The 24513-nt window shown below is 42.7% G+C and overlaps 1 protein-coding gene and 1 non-coding gene across 2 annotated transcripts in view; both read right to left on the bottom strand.

The window, feature by feature from the left end:
- The window catches only part of CKAP5 (cytoskeleton associated protein 5), a 124713-nt gene that overhangs the window by 14798 nt on the left and 85402 nt on the right, over positions 1-24513 (bottom strand). The window contains exons 33-41 of the mRNA XM_054971137.1: positions 16277-16449; positions 14238-14411; positions 13146-13266; positions 10892-11071; positions 8329-8516; positions 7598-7673; positions 5920-6108; positions 5681-5818; positions 1134-1217 (exon numbers count right to left, since the gene is read on the bottom strand). Of these exons, the coding sequence (XP_054827112.1) occupies positions 1134-1217; positions 5681-5818; positions 5920-6108; positions 7598-7673; positions 8329-8516; positions 10892-11071; positions 13146-13266; positions 14238-14411; positions 16277-16449 (1323 nt within the window). The remainder of the gene's footprint in view (positions 1-1133; positions 1218-5680; positions 5819-5919; positions 6109-7597; positions 7674-8328; positions 8517-10891; positions 11072-13145; positions 13267-14237; positions 14412-16276; positions 16450-24513) is intronic.
- Positions 12973-13084, bottom strand: LOC129325373 (small nucleolar RNA SNORD67). The gene has a single exon (XR_008596619.1). It is a non-coding gene; the product is annotated as a small nucleolar RNA SNORD67 (small nucleolar RNA).

Raw genomic sequence — 24513 nt, 5'->3', positions numbered from 1 at the left:
AGAAGACAAAAAGGATATCATGGGCCTGTGCACAGCTAGCATTTCCAGACAATGTTGTGCCCTTTCTATTAACTAACAAGGATTACAAGTGGAGTCCTCAGTCCAAAGGGAGGTATCTGGTGACTGTTAACTGCAATACTATCATGTAAAGCAGCAAGTTTTGCAGGAATTTCCACAGATTGTGTTACCAATAGGGAGAGAAAAGTATCTAGCTGAGAAGGGGAGAAGCTCTGTCAGTGAACCAAAGGAACTACAACTGGAATGGTCACATATGAAGAAATAAAACAAGAAACAAGATGTTGCTGTGCTCTGAAGAGTCACTGAATACATAGGATTGACACCATGGAACACAGTATTCAGACTCTCTCACACCCCTATCTTTGTGTAGCTCCAATACATTGGAAGTGACAAGAAAGGATTTGTTTTAACATACACCAAGAACAAATGAGGACAACAATGAACAATTATTCAAGACCCAACTATTTGGACTGTCCCATAAACAGAATGAGACATACCGAAACTACAGCAAAAAAAAAAATCTTGATACTTAAAGTGGGAAATTTTATGTCTTGAGAATAAACAGGGATATTAAAAACAACAATTTCTAATGAAAATATGAAAAAAATCTACAAAAGGAATATTTATAGCAGCCACTCATCAAGGCCTCAGGCAAAGTCACAGAGTGACTGGATTTTTAAAAAAAAGGATCTAACGCTCCACCCCCAATTTGAGCTCCCTTTCCTGTTCATTTGACACAGAGAGAGAGAGAGAGAGAGAGAGAGAGAGAGAGAGAGAGAGAGAGAGAGAGAGAGAGAGAGAGAGAGAGAGAGAGAGAGAGAGAGACTGATTGACCAGTGTTGTATTATTCTTCATTAAATGCATCTAAACCAGTTTGAAGTGCATGAACCAGTTACTTAACCACTTTTAAAAGTTACTACCTGACTGGAAACTGAACCAGAAAGTTAAAGAATACTGCTTAACTTGCTGAAGTTTGCCTCCATATGAGGAGGGGGGGAATGAACACGAGCACCCTGGCTAGAGCGCTAGAATTTTCCAAAACTAGCTCTCTGTGAGTACAGATGCACATGAAGGCAGAAGGCCACTACACTATCACTTGGTATAAAGGCTGTTACCTCTTTAGTGTTTTCTTTAGAGCCAATTTTCTTAAATATCTCTGCTAAAATATCATTCACTTTGGCCTTCGGTGACTTTTCATCCTATAAAATGAAAATTGGAGTGCAATTAACACACATACACACAGAGAAAGGTGGAAATTTAAGCAGCAGAAGCATTTTTATGAGTACTGTAAAAGATCTGAGGGATGTTTCCTTCCAACAATTTAAGACAAGAACAGTTACAGCAACACCTATCAGTTCAATTAAAATACAACCTTTCCACCATGTAATGCTTTCATGCCTCCAAGTGCTTCTCTGACTTGGAATTAGGGATGTAAAATTTAACATATCTGCTATGTAAATATATCAAGAAAATATTTTACTGGTAGTTTTTATTCTGGAATCCCAATCAAATCCAGGATTCTTGGAAAGATCAGCACTGGCATTCCCAGTTGATTCAAAAACTATTTAGAATGACCAGGGCTCCAATTTCAAGGTTGCTGCAGCTTCCCCTGCCTCCCAGCCTTTGGAGGTTTCCCAAGGAAAAGGAGAGAGGGATGTGACTCTTAAAGTTTAATGGCATGGCACATTAGAAGGAGCTCAACTGTATGTCCAATCAGTAGAGAATCACTGTGATTGGACAGACACTTGATTTCTCCCTATCATGTGATGCTAATTCACTTGTGATAGTTGCCTCTCTTGCCTCATTTCCTCAGCTCAGGAACTCTCAAAAAGCAAGGAGAGGAAAAACCCACTGCAACTGGCTGCAGCTTCAACAAGAGATTCCCCCCCTCCCCCCCAAGTGTGTGTGGCTTCTGCTGCCACGTTGATTATACTGGAATTCACCAGCTTTGTTGGGCTGTGTTAGATCTTTCTAGGACACTGAGTCAGTGGCTGCTCTTATGTGTTTGGCTAAGGATTCTTTGCCCAGGAGAACGCATTTGATTGCTTCCCCTCATAGAAAACAACAGAGTAGCTGGCGGGACCTTGTCCAGGGCCTGTAGAACTGGACCCTTTGATTCAATTTACTTGAAACTTGGGGGGCGAGGGAGGGCTTTAAAGGACAGCCAGCCCTCACTCCACTGCAGTTTGGTTCTATTTGATCCAAAAACAGACACCCCCCCATGAAAGATTCCCCTATAGGGAATAATGTACCCAGTTAATTTCTGACTCTTGCAAAAAACTCAGATCCAAACTGTCCCATCCTAGATCACGGGAGAATCTGTGTAATACTAAGGCTTACCAGGCTGATTGTAGGAGCATTTATGTATAAAAGCTGCTTGATATGTAAGGCCCTTATTCTAGAAATTCTGGCTGACTGCTGTGAACGAAGGCTGCTTTCACACAGACCATTTGCTTTGGCCTGGCTCTCAAACTGCAGAGGGATTTTTCAGAACATCCATACATTCCAAAACCATTGGAAAGAAATTTGGTCATCTTCTACTTTAAACTCCAAAGCAATAAACATAAAACTCCAATCGTTTAAAATATTAACACGTTGGTACCTAACCCCTAAAAAACTTTCGGTTATCACCTCAACTTATTCACTCATGTGTTGGAAGAAATGTGGAAATATTGGTATGCTTGCTCATCTATGGTGGCAGTGCCCTAAAATTAAAGCATTCTGGGAGGAAATACTAAAGCAAATAAAATTAATAACAAACTATGACGTACCTCTCGAACCTCAACTAATATTCTTAAACCTCTGGCAAAACACAAATATATCAGTCTCGCAACGTGACTTAATAAATAACTTGCTTGCTATAGCAAAATCATCTATTGCTTTTTTCTGGAAAAACCAGTCCCCACCAACATTGAATCATTGGTATACGAAAGTATGGGACCAGCTTATAATTGATAAAATAACTGAGAGTCTATCTGCTAATTCTACTACAAGCAATTACTATGAAAAATGGTGGTCTTTTTTGGATTATGTTGATAAAACTGAAACACTTTCTCCTAACAATTTATATCAGGATATTCTGAAAATTTAGTACCACAAATGGAATAAGTCACTTCGGCACTTGGTGAAAGCTACTTATACTTAACATTTATTGACTATAGTAAGCATTTGATTGAAATGTTTTATTTTCTCTCTTCTTTTTCTTTTATTGTAATCAATAATTTTGTATAATTGTTATATCATTCCCTGTATTTGTTGTTCAAGTTATTGTGGTTATTCGGTTGTATTAAATAAAAGTTAAAATTTAAAAAAAAAGAACATCCATAACATGCTATCCTCCTCTATTCCCTTTCTGTCACTTTCTACAATTTTCCCTCCTTTATCTCAGGAACCTGCTTTGATCTGATGCTTTTGGATGAGAAGTTGCAGATTTCTGAACTTCCCTACTGACACAATTTTCCTCCCAACTGCCTCACACCCATCATTCCCCAGTCCCTGCTGCTGGGAGGCTTTACGCTGGATTTTTTAAAAACAAAAATCATTTTTAAAAATGCCTTCCAGCAGGGTGGCTGTGCTTATATGGCAGACGCAAGAGAATGGGATGGGAAAACCGAAACATTACCCAGTATGAACGTTCCATTGCCACTGTGAGCGCCTTTGTATTTACGATAGAAATAAGTCCACAACAGGAAATTATCCCTGTGCAGAAGCAGCCTAAGCAATTAAGCAGCCCTTTCCCCCAGCAGGTATCTTTAAGCCAATTATCTTGTTTCTCAGCCTGTTTTATATGGTTCCAGGGGGCACAGATCCATCACTACAGATGGAATAACCATAAGCCAAATGATGCTCTGAATGGGATGAGCACCCCACAATTTACCAAAAAAGCTCAAACACTGAGGCAAGGAGAATTAATCTATCGCTAGAAAGGAGAACTCTGGGGATTGCTAGGTGACAGTTTCAGAGGACTGCATCTATCAATGTATTTTGAACATTCTACACAACTGGGAATTTCATATAATACCAGCAGGGTATTCAATGGCAGCATGCAGTTCAACCATCAGAAAGCAGTGCAGCAAACCTTGAACACTAGAAATTCTAGCCATCAATACAACTTTGCCATCATCCAATGAGCAAGTCTGTGGTCAGCAGTAGATTATGTTTAATAATGGGTTAGGCTGCCTTCTACTACTAATGGTACTGTGGTATAGGCAACAACTGTCCCTTCTTTGTCTAGTTAGATTTTCATTTACAATGCTATTTAAAAGTTCTTTTAAATATATACAGATTGTAGAGACGACAGTCTACCCACAGCAAAGGAGGTAAGGTATGGATCCAAGGCTTCCAGAAATGAAGCTTCCAGATTAGAATAAATTTTACTCCCATTCTACCACAGCAAGCTCCCGGCTCTCATAAGGAGCTTTTTGTTCCATTCATGGAGCTTACTTATCTCCCACAAAAATGAGGGGGCAATTTCAGCACTTCTTACTGTAGCTGGCTTGTTCCAAAGAGCATGTCATTCTGAAAAATTGATTCAATGAATGGATATTTGGATTCAGCCCCATATATAGAGATGAGAGATCTACTATATTATAAGTTGTTTGACACAATCCTTTTTACTTGATTTCTAAAAACAAGTCTGATAAAACAAATATACAGGACAGAAATAGGTTACTTGTTGGAGACCCATTGAGTAGAAAAGTGGCCTAGAAATGCATTAAAATAAAACAAACTCCCGCCCCTCCAATTACCTGAAATGTCTCTTACTACTTGCAAAGATCTGTGAAGTACTAAAAATCAGTGGAAATGTGTTCAGGACATTCCATGAAAAGTTTCAAATTACTATTAAATCTGCATCTACAATAGTGTAATTAAAGGGAATTGCTTTTTCTGGACAGACTAGGAAACGGACAGGTGAGAAGCTTTCATTTGATTTTTGGAATACAGTTAGTGGTTTTTAAGGATACAATTTCATTCATAAAATTATTCAATTATTTTGTCTTAACTCCTTGATTCTGTAATCTGTATATTTCATCAGTTTTCACAGGAGCTTACAGAAGGAGATTCCACTGTTTGTGGGATCCTGTTTAGACTCTAATTGCTAGACAGAGCTCACAACAGTTCTGGCCTTTTAAGATAATGTCCAGTAGAAGGCAATCTAACCTCATACCAATTGGGTTATCAGCATAGCTGATAGTGACCCACAAATGTCCAGCATGATCTTATCATCCAACTAAGAGCCAGCTGGAATGAAGGAAGTCCAATAGTCACTAGCACTCTTCATTCTACAAGAACCAACCTATTGAAACAGAAGGAAGCAAACTCTGTGATTAAGGATACAATAGCTGCCACTCAAATAAGAACAGGCCTTCCTAATTGTACTTCTTAGCAATATCACGGTGCCAAGTTTTCTTCAGGTTTAATTTTGTCATGAAAGTTGCCATTTTAAACAAGGTGAACTACTGAAAAGCAAACTGCTCATTGACAAAAACAACTGCACACTCAAAGCAATGTCCCTGCCCCCATACCTGAAAACTTATTCACATGATCTGTAGTAAAGACAGTATGCAACTACAATCCAGAAATATTACAACTATGTTTCAGTAAGGAAACATACATCACAAATGGGGCCATTCTTTCACTAAGCTAAATAAAGTTTACTTACTATGCGAGAAGCTCCTTTTTCTGTGCCTTTCTCTGTTTTACTTCCAGTTTGGTCCAGGGAATGTTTCATCACTCTACACAAGTGAGCCTCCAATTCAGACTCATTCTTGTTATCAATCATTGTCAGATGATCTAATATCTGAGAGAAAGTGAACCAACCTTTAGAAAGAAATCTTAAATATTTTAGAGAAAAAACAGGTTATGGGCATGTTGCAGAGGGAATGGAGTTTGTGCTCTCACCTTGGGTCCCTTCAGCTTGCACAAAGTGTGAATCAAGGTCTTTAGTGTCCGTATGGGTAATTCACTCTTGCACTGCTTCAACTTCTCCTTTGGAAATACCTTCATGAAAATGTGCATGTCCAACATAATTCGGTCCAGATTGATGGAGTTGATAGTTTCAGGAAGAAGCCTCACCATCCTCCATAAACACTAGAAGGGAGAGAAGAAAATGTTTACAAAAGAAACCGATTGTTTAAGCCAAAGCAAGTCCTTCTGCTTCTGAGAAAACTGATGTATATTCATTATCCCCTCATGCTGTACTGAATACTGAGTGAAGAGATATTCAGATTGAGAAGTCTAATGCTTGTTCAACTCTTCATTCAGAAAAACAAATCTGCCCATGACAGGATTTTACAATGGTATACTTCCATATTGAAACGTACACCAATGGAGTCAGCAATTGCATTCTTTTGTTAAAACAGCTTACGCTGCCTTGGCACAATGTCTGCTCACATTTTACCTTAAAAGTGCGTATCTTATATATCTAGCATAGTACATATATGAACACAATTATTATACTAAACGTATTAGCTGACTTTTATTCAGTTTACCATAGAAACATGTTGCTTCTCCCCACCAAAATGAAGCAAGGGACACTGTTGCAACTTAGCCCAACAGAAGCAAACTGAAGCACAGGAATGAATCCCCTCAGAACCAAAGGGGACCAATATTTCATCAGAGAATCACATTCATTCCATCCAAACCAAAGTAAAGCAAAGGGCACTGCTGCAACTTAGCCCTACAAAGCAAGCTAAAGCAAAGGAATTCCTTGTGCTTGTGGTTGGGTACTGCTTCGTTCTGTTCTGTGTTGTTTCCCCGCTGGCTGAACCCAGCATCTGGTTGCTGTGAATGGCACTGGTGCTTTTGGGTTAAGTTGCAACAGTGTTGCTTGCTTCAGTTTGGTTTGGACAGAATGGATGTGATTCTCTGGTGTGATATTGGTCCCCTTGCTTCATTTTGGTTCTGGGGGGATTCATTCATGTGTTTCAGTTTGGTTCTACTGGGCTTTCTCTGGGATGAGCTCAGCTTGCATTTGGGAGTGTGCCTTGGCCATGGCAGCCTTGCCCCAGTGTGTTTCTGCAACGAGAGTCAAGCTTTGACTCCCCCCACCAGGAAACAATAGAGTGGCTAGGGGCACCTTGTTCAGGGGCTCATAGAATTTGCCACTGGGGCCCAATCTTCCTGAAACTCGGGGGGGGGGGTGTCTTTAAAGGATAATCGGGAGTAGGTACCCTGAAAATGTGGCGGCGTTTGCATGAAAAATGCCACCCCTAGCTCTCCGATAGGGCCTAGATTTTTTCCCTATAGGGAATAATGGAGAATGGGTAGGGGCATCTCTTTGGGGGCTCATAAAATTGGCTCCCAGGGTCAAATATTCATGAAACTTGGGGGGATCTTTAGAGAACAGCCAGGAGTAGGTTCCCACCAAATTGGTGAAGTTTGGTTGAAAAATGACCCCCCCTCGGCCCACCAGATACCTCCCTGAATTATTTTCCCATAGAAAACAAAGGCTGAATTTTACCAATTTTTTTTTTTGAAAATTTAGTAAAATTCAAGATACCTGATTTTTGATTCAGCCAATATTTGGCAATTTAATCTGAATTCTGAGCCAAACTGCACACTCCTAATGCACACTCACCTTCATTACAAGTTCTGAGAACTTGGGAGAGCTTGCTGTTGCTAGAAGACTGTCCTGGAGCAGAACAAGCAGGGCACTGCAGGGAACATGTACAGTAGCATTAATTAGACAAACTCCACATATAAATGGTACAAAACATAACTGCTTTTGCCAGACCCAATTCAGCTTTTTTCACATTACTATACATTACTTTGCATGCTATCTGGTAGGATTTCCAGAAAATAAGGCAAACCACCATTTCAGTACTGGTTTTCAGATTTTTATTTATGCCTATTCAAGTGAATTTACATACAGCTAACTCGACAGCCATTGGGTTCCAGACTGAATCACTCAACGGAAGCAACCAGTTCTCTCTACCGACATTGTTGGAATGTGATGCCCTACCAGGTGATCGTGACCAGATACCAACACCAGAGGTGGCAATCCACCATCCCCATCTATGACCAACTGCAGATCAAATTCCTGCCCTAGATCCAGATGCACAAATCTTGCTTCTGCTAGGCATAGATGTCTCTGATCTTTTGGCTTGCCACGGGCTGCTCATGGGACCCCCTGGCACCCCACACACCCAGCAAGTGTATTCTGAAGGAAAATCTAGAAAGGCAGTAATTAAGTAATGCAAGGAGGATGAATAACATCATATGCTACAAGTGTAGCAAACATTAAATCTTCTGTTAATGTTTGCAGTGATGGCAGGAAGGACTTATCAAATGGGTGATATCAGCATTTACCTTAGTATGTTGGTTTGGTCAGATTTCTCCAGAACTTTTACCACCAAGAGGTTGACAGAACGGATAACCTGCTGGCCTTCCTTTAGGTCTTCAACCCTCGAATCCAGCATTAAGGTAATAAGGCCATGCATTAAGTCCTTCAGCACTCCTGCAGAGGCCTCTCTTGCCAAACTTTCAATCTGGAAAAGCTGCAAATTAAATTCAAAGGTTACATATTAATCTCTGGGAAATAAGCCACTGCTTATCTACTCTATCCTCTTCTTAAAATTTCAAAATCCTCTTTTTAAAGTTTCCTTTAATATCCATCAGCAATTGTTCATAAATGCTGAACTGGCAGTCATTTCACAGGCTGCTATAATGAAGCTAAATACCATGCTATCAAAGGGATGGATGGGTAATCAATCATTGAATGAGTCAGTTGTTTCTAGCTGGAACTGTCATTTTTTGTCATTAACTAAGCAATGGGAAAAGTTATATTCTAGTGACTTGGGGCGGTACCAAATACCTCAGTTTATATGTCTCACAGAAGCATCTTTCCCAAGAATTACAAAAAGCTGCTAAACACATCACACAATTCTCTCTCCCATCCAACCATAATCGAAGTGTTAGTTACCATGCAAATATTTATATCTGAACAGGTCATGTCACTCCCACAAGAAAAAAGAATCAGCAAAATTAAATTAAAGGATTTATCTTGAATGCAAATACTAGAGACAATATAAACAAATCCTTGGGAGGCTAATAAATTTAAAAATTGTATTATTATAATTATAATTTATTATAATAATTAAATATGATCAAATATTATATAACTTATTTTATTATAAATTTAGAATAAATTTAATCCTCAACAATACTTTGCTTTATTTTTTGTCTGCCCATGAGAAAAATTTTAATGATGCATATGACTTTCTCAACAGAATCACTGAGTTATCCAAAGTACATGAAATGCAGAAAAACAACAATGGTATAGTGGTGTATTATGATCTCTGTGTGATCCGTACTCCAGCCGTTTTGTACCACAAACCTTAAAACTTTTTCCAGCGTATATACCTCACTTTAGACATTTATGTCCTGTTCTCCCAGCACAATACTAGATAAAACCATAACTGTTAAAACCAGCAGTTTAAATTCTTAAACAGCTCTCAACCCAGCAACAGAATGGAAGAAAATAGAAAATATAATAATTAAAAACAAGCAGGAAGCAAACTCAGTCAGACCACGGGGGAGAAAATGCGCCTTAATTGAAAAGCCTGGGGCAGGAGGAGAAATGAGTTTCTCTGGTACCTAATGCTTAGAAGGCTTGGCACCAACCTTTCATCAGCTTTTATTACTGTATTGTAATGGTACCAGAAAAACCAAGGGAAGATCTGATATACCTGCAGATAGTTGTTTTATTTCTATTTATATCCTGAAATTTGATAGTATTGTTTAATAATCATAATTCATGATAAGGAACTTAAAGGAATGTGGCAAAGGAAGCATAGCATCCACTAGGTACATTCACAGATATACACTTGTACCACAATCCATCATTGGGGAAACAACAGAGTGGCTGAGGGCAGCTTGTTCAGGAACCCATAGAATTGGACCCTTGGGGGGAGGTCTTTAGTGAACAGGAAGGTCTAGCTTCCCTGTAAATTTGGTGGTTTGCTTGAAAAATGTACCCCAGTTCCCCCCAGATAGTTTCTCCCAAAGGACATAATAGCCTAATATATTTGGGATTCTCTAATAAAACTGAATCTGAATAGAAAATCTGGTCTGGGTATCAGGAATACTTAATATTTATAATATTCTTTACATCTAGATATGAATTATACCTTTTCTTTTGTTTTGCTGTACACCCCTACTAAGTACCTGTTAGATGCCAGGAAGGCTTTGTGCTCCAAGACTTCACAATGTGGGACAGAGCAATAAAGTCCTGTGCTGCATGCCTTATTTCAGTGACATAACTATAATGCATTGTGATGGGGCAGGGGCTGGAGAGGCTTCGGGAGCTGATAGAATCCACCCCTATCCATGGCTTGTCCAGCTGGCATAGCAGTTACACTAGGGTCTCCTCTCTTGTCCCTTCAATGTCTGCAGCTTTTCTACTGGGTTAAGTGATTGTTACTCCCACTATTCTGAAGATCAACAGTTAATTACTAGAAGTATCACCTAGCTATCCATCTTCACTAGGTTATAAGCTGAATGCTATGTTTAATGTGTGCTTCACCATTTTGATGGACATTTCCATGGTTATATAATTGGCTGAGGACATTCTATTTTTGCCTATATATTGTATTTTGTCCTTAACAATTCTGTAGTATTTGAGTGTTGATATTTATGAATATTTATGAATCAATGTATTAACAACAATCTTTTTTATACTTTCTTTATTGTTGTTTTTGTATTACACCTGTAGTATGTGAATACTTGAGCACCCTGAAAGAAAAATTCTTAAGAGGCATTTTTAAGACACAGAAAGGATCAAGCTTGTCATAAAAAGGCAACATAATGAAGATTGAATTGTTAGTTCCAGTGGTTAAAGCTCATTTCCCTTTCACCACATCAAAAACCTTACCGATATCATGTTTCCAATTATGCAACTATACAACTTCACTATCTCATCCTTGTCCAGTTTCTCATCAGCCATGTGTGTGTTATAAATGAGTCGGAGTTGCATGAATGTAGCTATTAAGAACTGGTCAATGTGGCCAGACATAGCTTCTGCTTTATCCTCTTGTCTCAGAACTTCATCAATCTGCAGACAAAACCCCAAACATTTTTCCCCATCAAACTGCAGAAGTTTGTAATAGCGGTATAAGTATGTTTTCACATAAAACAGTTTTAACTTCCATTCCAGTAGTAGCACTATTCACTTTCTTAATCTACAAAACCAGACTTTTAAAGGCAAGCTCACTGGCACATGTAAATTGCAGCAGTTGCTGTACAGAATTTTAACTAAGAGCCCACTACATTATCTTGCTGTGTTTCATTTTCTCCATCTATAAATGTTGCTACACAATTATCACACATGGTATTTAATTTGTTCATAGCCTGTTACTGAGACTCAAGGAAGATTTTAAAATATGACAGTATGTGACCACCCCAATGGGAGTCTGACTTTCCATAATACATTTATAGTCTGAAATAGAGATGGGCACGATCGGAATCACGATGTGAAACCCCCCCCCCCGATAATGGCGTTTGCGCCATCGGGACTCAGCTAATCGGTTCCGTCCACGGCAACCGATCCAGAGTTCGGGGGGGGGGCGGGGCTTGATCGGGGGGCCATCGTGATTTAATCTGAGAGCCAGACACTCAGGCGCCAATAATCTATTCCCCTAGCAATGGAGCCAGGGGAATGCCTGAGCTGTGTTTGCCCTCCTTCTGTCACTCTGGAAAACCGAATGGAAGCCCAGCTTTCCTTGATTAGCAGGCTTCCTTCCAACCATGGAACAGCGACCCAGGGGAGGGAGGGGGAAGGGGGTGTTCTGAAGCCATGGGCACAAAGTTTTTTTGCTTTTTAAAAAAACGGGGTTTGTAGGAGGAATGGGTGTTTTTCTGTCTGTCACTCTCTGCAAAAGGCAGCGCAGGTGGCTGGGAGCCCGTCTGCGCCGTTCGTCTTTCCCCAAGACAAGGGGCACACGGGCAAGCCAGCCACCCCTTGTCCTGGGGAAAGGCAAAAGGCAGCACTGATGGCTGGGAGGGCCGCCCGCGCCACTGGACAAGGGGCGCGCAGGCAAGCCGGCCGCCCCTTGTCCTGGGGAAAGGCAAAAGGCAGCGCGGGAGGCTGGGAGGCTGCCCGCGCCGTTTGCCTTTCCCCAGGACAAGGGGCGTGCGGGCAAGCCGGCCGCCCCTTCTCCTGGGGAAAGGCAAAAGGCAGCGCGGGAGGCCGCCTGCGCCGTTAGCCTTTCCCCAGGACAAGGGGCGCACGGGCAAGCCAGTGGCCCCTTGTCTTGCGGGGCAGGTGAACGGCGCGGGCAGCCTCCGAGCCACTCATGCTGCTGCCAGCTCCGCAGCGCACCAGCACAGCCGGCTTGCTGCGTGAGCGGGGGGCAACCCATTAGCGCACGTGCACAAGAGCCTGACTATGGTTGCCCTGGGCGCTGGCAACTGTAAATCCAGCCCCAGTGTGAACGTCCCCTCCCTGAGGGGAGGCAGCTCGTTGCTGGGTTAAAAACTCCCCCCGCTCTGTGTGTGTGTGTGTGTGTGTGTGTGTACACGTCCCCTCCCTCCCCATGCCCGCTGGGCCTGGCAGCCACTGCCACCAACCACCGTTCCTATATCGCTGGAAACAGTGGGGCGCCCTCCCGCTTTGGCCTCCCCGATCGGAAACGGGACTTGATCGGTTAGAATTGGTGACCTGGGTTTGGCGGCAGCCTGGATCCACGAACGGCTTGATTGGTATTTTTTTTTGGATCATGCCCACCTCTAGTCTGAAACATCACTAAAGAGGACAATAGCAGATAGAGAGTAAGTGAACTAATTTTAAGAACTCCTATCCTAGAAGTACAGAAAGTGTCTTCCTACCCAGTCTTCCTCTCAGGATGAAAGAAGTCTCCCCTCTCTGCGGCATGAGGGGAGGAACTAGGTCTACATGGAAATGGAAAGTACTATCCTATCAGCACTTAACATCCTCCTACTTTTCTTGTTGACAGCAGCGAGTCAGATGGCCCCTGTGCACCTTGTTGTGTCATCAGGGAGGTTCTGAGTGGTGCTTGCATCACCTGACACTCCAGCTCCACCAAATGTGCAACTCATCATTCTCGCAAGCTACTTGGCTGGTCCTTTTCAATGGTGTGTACTTGCCAGCCAGAAGTACCTCCACTTACCTGAGCTAGAGCTTGGATACTTGTATTGATATCACCACTGGCTACCTGAGAAATAACGAAGTTGATGGTAGATGCTGTGTTACTGTGCATATCATCAAAGTGTGGAGACACAGCACGCATCCTGGGTGGCAGGAGGAAAAAAAGATGTTAGTGCTCTTCAAGAAGCAGCAGTTTCAATACGCATTTACCTGATGCCTTTGAATTAAAATTTTAAAATCACTAAGGCAGCCAAGAAATCATCCTCAGCCCTTTCAGATCCAAGTCTTATCCCTACTTTTTACACAGTAGAACAACACAGTGATTTGTGGGGAAACAGGCACACACCATAGATCAGACTGAATGAACAGCTCATGGCTTTGGAGTAGATTTATCATTGTAGGAAGATATTCAGGTCTCACCTGTGGCACAAAGTGCCAGCTCCATCACTTCATCGGAAACATATATAACCACAGTTATTTACGTTCTGTCCACATCTAGATTAGATTTATATGGGATTGCCTAGAAAGATTGCTTGGATACTTCAACTGGTAAAGTATGGAACTGCAAGACTACAAACTGATTATTACTGACTAACATCTTCGCTAGCTTTTAACTGCTTCTTTTACTTTAGCTTTTGTTGCTTCTGTTATGTGAAGTGCACAAACCAGAAGCAGAATTTTGAAAACCATTCTAGTTTGAGACATAGTTTAAAAATGGTGGAGCATTTAACTGCCTCTTCCCGCAACCAGTGGAGCTTAAAACTTGTCTTATAACAATAATAATAGCAGTGTGCTTATATACTGCCTTTCTGGACCTGAGAGGACTGGCTTACCCAAGGCTACCTGCAGAGTTCATGACAGTAGTGGGAGTCGAACCAGCAGAGTGCTGACTTGGACTCTGCTGGTTCGACTCCCACTACTGTCATGACCTTGGGTAAGCCAGTCCTCTCAGGTCCAGAAGGGCAGTATATAAGCACACTGCCAATTAACTGCACTGTGCTATAGCACTATGCTACAAACAGCTTCTCCATATGGGAGGAGGAAAAGAAATACTTGAACATAAGCAGACTCACAACAGCCCTAGAGTGCTGCCCTCTTAGTTAACTTTACTCACTTGGGTTCAGGGATCAAGACTGGTTCCAAGATATCATCCAGTTTGTGCTGGACAAGTGCTGGCATTTCACACCGAACCGTACCATTATCATTTTCTATCTCATCTAGATCCAGCTGGAACTCCCGTGGAACTGTGTGTGTTGCTTCAGAGTGGCCGCTCATATTACGGGCTTGGCTATGGAAATCAATGAAGACATTATTGTTGTTGTTACGGTTCTCCGAGCCATGTTAACAGTGGCATCTGCTTCTTCCCTCCCCAGACAAATACTCCTGCCATATATACTCAAAGAACCCTTCCTTGAATTCTCCATGAATTGCAGAGAACATAGAAAGAGAAGGGTGGTTTCTCCTCCTTCTTGCTGGGATTTTACAGAAGTAGCACCTGGTTTGCTTCCACCATACTCTGCTGTTCATGGAGAAAAGAGAGAAGGAGATGTCACTCCTTTCCTGACAAGCTTTTGCAGTACTAAGAGGGGAGGTAACCACAAATGATACCTAGCCATTAAGCAAAGCCTAAAATTGTGCACTTACTTATTTGTAAATTTATTACAGGTGGAACAATCCAAAATAAGAACACTAGTATCCACTGATACTCTCTCATAAATACAGCTGAAGAATTTTATTTAGCCCCCTTATAAATTATCCCCAATGTTGGTGCAGTGCACAACTTCTAGCAACTTTGCCAAGGAGCTGCTAGTTTCCTTCTACAATTGTGCGCCCTTCAGTGGGTGATATGTAAATTATGTACTACGGGAACGTGTCAAACTAAAGAAAATCTGAGCCATATTATTGTCACATTATACAAATCTTTTTTCATAGCTTTCCATAGCTTCACATCAAGCAATAATCCCCAGGGTTCAAATACATCTTCTGTTATGCCTATTTTGCTAGTCCTATCCTACTCAGAAGGCAGTTTAGAATGGCACTGGACACAACAATAAACATAGTTTCCAGAATTTCAAGATCAGAGTCATACCTTGATTTCATTAGTGTGGTTAAATTTTTAAATATCTAGGACTTGGGGTACTATCATATATACTGCCTTTATTTCACACTATTAAGCAACCTTTGTTTTATCTTCGTAAGAGCCCTGAGACAGGTAACTTGCCACCATTTCAAAAAGATGAGACATAATAACTTGCCCAATACCACATAACGTTTTGGTTTCCATGGAAACTTTGTACTAAGGAAAGGGGGAGGAGTCACCAACTCCCCCCTCATGTTGTTTCTATCCTATTATGACCAGTCCCCCTGGAGCAAAATTAAGATTTGTTTTAAGCTGTGGGGAGGGGGAATGCAAGGCAATCCTGTTTCACCAGCAGAAATCCCTTCCAACAGCAGTCACTTACTACAGATTCCAGATCATTCAAATCACTATAGAAATAAGAATCTGAACTAGACTCCTAGATCCAATTTGAACCCTTTTACCTGGCTTTGGAATCTGAGAGCCAGTGTGGTGTAGCAGTTAGGGTACCGAATTAGCAGTGAGGAGACTGAGGTTCATTCACTCATAATTTCACTGGCTGCCTTTGGGAAAGTCACTGTTTACTCGCCTAATCAACCTCATAAGCTCTTGGTGAGCATAAAACCTAGAAAGAGAAAACCACATATGCTACCCTGAGATCCCCAAAGGAAGGATGGGATAAAAATGAGACAGATCTGAAGCACACCTAGTAGATATCGCTTCACTTAAATCAATGGGACTTATTCCCCAGCATGAGAAACCCAACTCCATAATAGACTTGCTCCCAAGCATTTAGTGGTCAGTACTTACATCCTATAAGTGCGATACATAATTCTGTCCATGGAGAAGCAGTGAAAAAAGGCACAAGACGATTTAGAAAGCATTAAAGCCACAACAAAACAAATGAAGCAAGGTTCAAACATTTTGATTTGCAGTATTTGCTCTGAGGGTTTGTGATAAATGCAGACACTGATGATTTAAAAAAAAACACGCACACACAAAGAAAATAGCAAGGTATGTTCTTAGCACTCACTGTGAAAATGTCAGACACATACTGCATATTTTTCATTACATACTTGAGTTTGGAAGACATGTCTTCGGCTGTTCCCTTCCGCAGCATATTAGTGTTGGCACTGACACTCTGAATCCGCTGTGGTTTCTCTTCTACCTGCCTTGCCAAAGCAGCATTTGGCCTCTTAGCAGATCGTTTTATTCGCTCTTCCAACATGCTCATGTCTTTTTCAGAAAGCTGTGCAAATGGACCAATTATTTAGTCTGCTGTGATAGTTTTTTTGTTCCTAAATTAAAGACTCCAATGACAATAAAAGGGCTCCAAAGCTGCACCATTATTGCATATCCTAAGAAGCCTTCAGACTCAAATCAACAATGGTCTGTGCATAAAAACAAGCCTCTGAAGTCCTCAGTGTCGTGGGCACCTCTCCACTGCTGTCTCCCACACTTTGATACTGATGCTTTTCAATTCTCAAGAAACCACCATTTGGAATCCTGATTTGTAGGCATGAGGACACAAGTTTGTTGTTTCATCTGACTCTGATGTCATAACAAACTACAGTTTCTTGGGAACCTAAGAACCTTCAGTACTCAAGTCGCTCATGAGGGAAGGGTAAGAATAGCATGATTACTTAAAGCTTGTCTTCATAATGAATGCAGTTCTAAACTTAGTTCAAAGACTAGTTGCTATGTTCTGCAATGACTCACATTGTGGTTCTTTTGGTATGCTATGATCTTCTAAACACAAAGTATGATTCAGGAAGAGTATGGCATTTAATATCTTTTTACGTTACTAAGGGGGCAATACTGTAGAATGGAAAACAAGTTAAAAGAAGCCAAAAGAGGAAGCCACAGTATAAGACTACTTAGATTCCAGGGACCACTGCTTACTGAAGGTCATAGAGTTTGAGCCAATGAAATAAGTCAATTTTTCTCTGGCTGAACCTGCAGCCTACAATTGGCAACAGTCATATCTAAAGGGACTGCTTCTTTATTGATTTTTTAAAAAAACCCAATGCTCACTTTTTCCAAAGTTAACCTCATCTCTCCTTTACCCCTTGTGCTGTAAATGCTTTAGACTAATCATGCAGTAAATAAATATCCACAATAGAAAAACAGTGTTTCGCTTACCGTAACTGTTGTTCATCTAGGTCTTCCATGCAGGCACACATGGGACTGCACACGTGCAGGCCTGCCGATTCTGGAGATTTTCATAGTTCAATATCCATAGGGGGGGCTCTCGCCTCTCAGCGCGCATGCGCGGCCGCTTTCCCGCCAAAACGGCCGCTGAAGAGACGGAGCGCCCCTAACATACCCTCAGTCCTCTTTCGCCGCCCTACAGCAAGGTAAGTACCAAGAGAGTTAGCGGGGAAGGAGGGAGGGCATGTGTGCCTGCACGGAAGACCTAGATGAACAACAGTTACGGTAAGCGAAACACTGTTTTTCATCTACGGTCTTCCTGTGCAGTCCCACATGGGAAGATTACAAAGCTTAATACCTGGATGGAGGTGCTGCAGATGCATCACATAAAAATCGAATGTAGAAATGCTGTGCCCACTGCTGTCTCCTTTCTATCTAGGATATCCAGTGCGTAGTGCTTCACAAAGGTATCTGCTGAGGCCCATGTCGCCGCTCTGCAGATGTCGTGGAAGAGGGACACCCTTGAGAAGAGCCGCTGGTGATGCCTGGGACCTGGTGGAATGGGCATGCACCTCCAGAGGACAAGGTAGGTTAGCAGTAGTATAACATGTCAATATAGCCTGGACTACCCATCTCGATATACTCTGAGATGTCGCCCTCCTACCCTTCTTACGTCCCGCAAAACAAACGAACAGGTTGGAATCTAGTCTAAAAGGCTTTATCCTATCTAAATAAAAAAGGATAGCCCGACGGACATCCAGAGAATGGAGGGCTTTCTCTGCCTCTGAGGTCTGAGCAGGAAAGAAAACAGGTAAGGCCAGTTCCTGTGACAGGTGAAACCTAGACACGACCTTCAGCAAAAAATCAATTTTGGCTCTAAGAACAACCTTCTCGGGATGGAGTTTCAAATAAGGGGGCTCGCAGGACAACGCCGCTAATTCCCCCACCCTCCTAGCCAAGGTGACAGCCACCAGGAAAGCCACTTCCATGGACAAATAACGTAAGGGACACGTGGCCAGAGGTTCGAAAGGTCTAGACATTGAACGAGTTAACACCAATGGTAGGGATCAATGAGGAACAAGAGCCTGTACCGGGGGAAACAGGTTATTCAACCTTTCAAAAATAATTTTGCAGAATAATGGGGAAAAAACGACTTTCTGTCTATAGGTGGGTGAAAGACAGAGATAGCTGCCAGATAAACTTTAACAGAAGTTAGCTAACCCCTTCTGTTTGACCTCCCACAAAAACTCCAGTATCTCAGAAAGGGAGGAAAGAAAAGGGTCCAAGTACCTCTGCCGACACCAAGCAGAAAATTTATCCCACTTAAAAGCGTAGGACTGTCGGGTGGACAGACGCCAAGCATTCAGTAACACATGAGTCACTGCTGAGGAGAAGTCATGACCTGTCTGATCAGCCAAGCTGTCAGTCTGAGTCTATCGATGTTGTGGTGAAGGACCCCTTTCCAGGATAGGAGGTCCGGAGCCACCAGGAGATTGATCGATTGACTCTGCAGCTGCAAGAGGGTGTGGAACCAAGGTTGCCTCGGCCAGAACGGGGCCACCAGGATAACAGATGCCCTGTCCCTCTGGATTTTGCTGAGGACTCTGGCCAGGAGAGGAAACGGGGGAAAGGCGTAACACAGGGGTCCCGACCACCTGAGTTGAAACGCATCCCCACGAGATTTTAGGCCTACTCCTCCTCTGGAGCAATAAAGTCGAGCCTTGCGATTCTCCTCAGACGCAAAGAGGTCTAGGTCCGGGAACCCCCACCTGGAGAAGATCGGGATCAGATATTTGTCTTGGAGGGACCATTCGTGATTGTCCCTGTGGAGTCTGCTCAGATGGTCTGCCATGGAATTCTCTACCCCTGGGATATGCACCGCTTGGAGCCATACGGAATGTTCTATGGCCCACTTCCAAAGTTTCAGTGTTTCAGTGCATAGAGCAATAGATGCCGTGCCACCCTGTTTGTTTATATAAAACATCGCTGTCGTGTTGTCCGTCAGGATCTGGACGGACTTGTTCCACACGGCATCTGAAAAGGAGATCAGTGCATATAAAACGGCCCTCAACTCAAGAAGATTAATATGCTCCTTGAGTTCCGACTCGGTCCACACACTGTGTGCATAAGACCCTTCACAATGAGCCCCCCAGCCGAATAGGGAGGCATCAGAAGTGACAGACAGGTGAGTCTGCTGATGACCAAATTCTACCCCTTTGAACAGGTTAGAATCATCCAACCACCACTCTAAAGAGGTCACCACCCTCCTAGGGACCGAGAGCCTCTTATTTTGGGAATCATGGCCTGGGGAAAAAGCTGAATTAAACTACAGTTGTAGCGGTCTCATAAACAGTCTTGCCAGTGGAATCACTGCAGTCGTGGAGGCCATGCAACCTAGAACAGTCTGGATAAACCGGACAGACTGGAAGCGACACCTCCTAAGTTTGGTAACGAGAGCCTTAATTTTAGATGCACGTTCAGTGGGCAAAAAACGCGCATTCCTGATCCCATCCAAAACGACCCGTATAAATTGGATGGATCACACAGGGACCAATTTCGATTTCTTTTGGCTAATGAAAAGTCCCAAACGGAGACACAATGTTAGAGTGATGGACACCTGTCTAGAAACATCTGCTGGTGAAGTGGGCAATAAACTTTCATAAAGAAATAACAATGGAGGCATGGGAGTACCTATGGAAAAATACAGTGAAGATTTCAACTTGTATGAACATTAAAGAGAATGTGTACAAAATGATTTACAGATGGTATTTAACACCAAAGAAAATTGTGCTAGGAAATACTAATATGTCAGACAAATGCTGGAAATGTAAAAAGCATGAAGGATCATTTTATCATATGTGGTGGACATGTGAAGTAGCTAAACAATACTGGGGAGAAATAATTGAAGCAATAAATGAGATTTTACAAATACAAATAAACAAGAACCCAGAATTGTTGCTACTGAACTTGGGAATGGAGGCAGTTCCAACGCAGTATAGAACATTGTTATTTTACATGACTGCAGCGGCTAGACTTTTGTATGCGCAGAAATGGAAGACACAAGAAATACCAACTGTAGAAGACTGGATTTATAAATTGCTGTACATGGCAGAAATGGATTAAATGACAAGGAAACTTAAAGATCTTGACCTAGGGCAATATATTGTTGATTGGGGGAAATTGAAACAATTTTTGGAAAAAAAGTGGGATGTAAAAGGAGAACTGTGGCAGTTTGAAAATTTTTAAAAAAACAATGTTGCAATGAGAAGAGAGAAGGGATCTTACCATTTAGGGGGAATGTAAGTATAATCTAAGCTAATATAATATTTAAGGGAATTTTACATTGAATATATGAGATAATGAGAAGGGGTAAATAGATATCTCAATGAGATATACTATATATGATATATAACATAAAGGGTTAGTGGATCAGACTTTACATTATAACATATTATGTGGTTATGCTATATGGTGTTGTGTGCTGTGCTACATTGGTGGCATAGCATACAATATATATATATATATAATATATTACTATAATATATACTATATTGATAGTGTATTTGATGGATTATATGCCTAGAAGAAAAGAAATAGAATAAGTTTAAAGTAAGAGATGGTGCAATCCCTGCTATATATTATACTATATTGTTATGTTATATTGATATGAGATATACTATATTGATAGTATGTTTGATAGAGTTTATGTAAAAGAATAAGAATGCGCTTAGAGTAAGAGATATTATGATTCAAAGTTGGTAGGAAAATATAAATGAAATAGATTTAAGTAATAAGAAGGGTTAAGAGTTGGAAAGCTGTTGGAAGTCAATAAGGAGGGGGGAGGAAAAGGGTAGGGGACAGAGTAAGGGGAAAAATGGGATTATATGTGTTAAATTTGGAAAATTTTCTTTTGTTTTTCCACTCACCAATAAAATTTTATTAAAAAAAATAGAAACATCTGCTGCAGAATTGCCAACAAGTAGCCAATCATCTAGATACGGAAATATGCAGCACCCCTGGAGCCTCAAATGGGCCACCACCACTGCTATGCATTTAGTAAACACTCTCGGGGCAGTGGCCAACCCAAAAGGTAAGACTCTATATTGAAACACCTGCTGACCATAAACAAAACATAAACAAATTTTATGTTCAGGGAAGACAGAAATATGAAAGTAAGTGTCCTTCAAGTCAAGGACCGCAAACCAGAAGTGTAGGGGTAACAAGGTCAACACCATCTGCAAGGTGACCGTTTTAAATTTTCGAACCCGAATAAACTTGTTCAGGCCCCTAAGGTCTAGGACAGGCCTAAGCCCCCCATCTTTCTTCTCCACCAAAAAGAGATTGGAGTAAATTGCCCTTTTCTGTAAAAGAGCAGTAAGCTCTGCCAAGATCTCCGTTCGTGAAGGTTCAGAAGGAAAAACAGGGAGTCGTAAATAAGGTAATTCCAAAAATTCAACTTTATAACCAAACTGAACTATAGAAGAAACCCAAACATCAGAACAAACGGAACACCATTCACTCCAGTATACACTAAGCCTGGCCCCAAATGTGGGGTCAGGGCCCAGTAGTTGTCAGAATTGTTTGTGCATCTGGGGTTGGTCCTTAGCCTGTTGTTGTTGAGAGCCAGGCTTGGGACGTTGGCCTTGCCTCCGTCTGGAAAAAGCAGACTGTGGGCTCTGGTAGCTCCTATGGGGTTGGTAAGCATACCCTTGATAGGGTTGGTACCATTGTTGTCTGCCGTGCTGAAAAGACCTATAATACGGTCTAGAAGAATGTTGCGGAGCTTGATGGAGAACCCCATACGAGCGTGCAGTGAGACGATCAGTTCTCTTTTTAGAGAGGTATTCATCAGTTTTCTCCAAAAAGAGTGTGGCTCCTTTGAAGGGTAGGTCCTCCACCCGGTTCCTCGTCTCTGTTGGGAGAGCTGTCATACGAAGCCACGCATATCGGCGCAGAATAACTGCTGAGAGGAGTGATCTAGCGGAAGTGTCTGCCATGCTTCTGCCAGCGATAATCTGATGACGGAAAAGGCGGGTCGCTTCCTCCTGTATAACCCTGAGAAGGGTTCTCTGATCTTCAGGGAGCCTCGGGAGGAAGGTCGCCACCTTCTTCCACAAGAAGAGCTGGTAGGCAGCCATCACAGCCGTGTAATTTGCCACCTTGATGCCAAACGTGGCTGAAGTGTAAAGTTTTCTCCCCATGGCATCGATTTTCCTGCTGTCCTTGTCAGCAGGGGTAGACATAGATCCTTGTCTGGGTCGCGCTTGCATTTCCTCCGTCACCAACGAGGACGGAGGTGGATGGGCTGCAAGAAACGGATGAGCATCATCCTTTGTGCGGTAAAGGTTCTCCACCTTCCTGTTGGTGGCTGGAGCTGATGCGGGTCTAGCATTCAACTTGTTCCATAGACCGATGAAGCCTTCGATCAAGGGAAAGGCAACAGAGGGTGTAGATCCCGAATAAATGTGTTGCAAGATTTTATCCGTAAATTTGGACTCTGTGGACGTGACTTCCAGGTCCAATGCCTTAGCCATGCGCTGGAGGAGCTCATTATATGCCCTGAAATCATCGGTGGGCGATGCCTCCTCCGAAGAGCCGATTTCTTTCTCAGGCGAATCAGATAAAGGAGATTCGCTATATCTAGCCCGGTTCCGACTAAAGTCGACCTCAGACGGGTGTGGTGTTCGTTTTAACTTGTCATAGGAGCCAGCCTGAGGAGAAGGAAATAGAGAGACCCTCCTATATGGGCCCTTCCGAGAAGTAAGAGACTTCTCTCTCATAGTATGGGATGGCCGTGTCGTCACCGAGTTGGCGTTCCCTTGAACAGCTCTGATAGGAGTACGGGCTATAACGGCGTCCAGATCTGCTCCGACGGCTGCTAGCGGAACGTATTGAGCCCAATTCATAAGATGCTGATCGTGGCCTACCCGATGGAGTGGGGGGCTTATCGATCAAGATCACATCCTCCTCCTGCATCGCCCTCGAGGGGGGAGTCTTAAGAGAAGAGCGTTCCGCGGATTCCTTCCATCTCTTATCTGGAGGATCGGAACCAATCATCTCCGTCAGAACCGACGGGGGAGCCGAGATCAGGGTCTCCAATACAGCTTTATCGTGCTTAGCTGAATGTTTACGCTTTTTCTTCTTCTTTTCCAGCTTGGTCACCCACTTAGAAATCGAAGGTGGATCCGAAGTCTTCGGATACGAAGTCTTCGGATCCAAAGAAGTTGCGTCCTGAGATGACGGCGGGGTCGCTTTTGGAATCGAGGGCGTTCAACTCCGAGGGACAGCACGTTCCGGTGAAGAAGGAGCGACGGACGAAGTCGAAGGGGGTCGACTCAAAGAGACTCTCGGAAACAAAGGAGCCGGTTCCGACGAACTCTGTGCCAACGCCAACTTTCCAGGTCTCGACTCCGAGCGCCTTGGGGACGGCTGGGAACACGGAGTCTTGGATCCTGTAGATTCGGGAGCAGGTCGAGAGGAAAAGCCGGATGAGGCAGATGGTGGTGCCTTTGCCGGGGGATCCGTCATGGCCATCGCGCGCTGCCAGAGGGAGGCATGTAAACGACCCGCCCACTCTGCTCTGGCCTTGGAGGTAAAGCACGGCAATGTTTGCACGCTTGGGTATTGTGAGTCTCTCCAAGGCAATACAAACAATTTGAATGGCCATCTGACCTTGTCATTTTACGATCACAGGTCTCGTATCGCTTGAACAACGCAGTTTCCGACATCGCGTCTCGAAGAGAAGAGCTATAAACCTCAACCATCGGCAGTGAAAGAGAAACTGAAGGTATGTTAGGGGCGCTCCGCCTTTTCAGGGGCCGTTTCGGCAGGAAAGCGGCCGCACATGCGCACTGAGGCGAGAGCGCCCCCTATGGATATTGAGCTATGAAAATCTCTGGAATCGGCAGGCCTGCGCGTGCACAGTCCCATGTGGGACTGCACAGGAAGACCGTAGATGAATAATAAAATAGAAAGTAAAAATAAAACAAACAAATAAATGTCCCCAATAGAGTAATACTCTCAGTACACTTACACAACTGGAAAGAGCTTATTTAAGCAAATCTTTCTGACCTTCCTCTTCTCACAACAGAGTCAACTGTGCCTCCAAAACCAAGCACTGAAGGTCATAGGACCCTCAAAAAAGCTCTACCACAGCACTGGA

Source organism: Eublepharis macularius, chromosome 2 (assembly GCF_028583425.1).
Source record: "Eublepharis macularius isolate TG4126 chromosome 2, MPM_Emac_v1.0, whole genome shotgun sequence".
Classification (NCBI taxonomy): Eukaryota; Metazoa; Chordata; class Lepidosauria; order Squamata; family Eublepharidae; genus Eublepharis; species Eublepharis macularius.
This window is presented reverse-complemented; position numbering and strand designations above follow the sequence as displayed.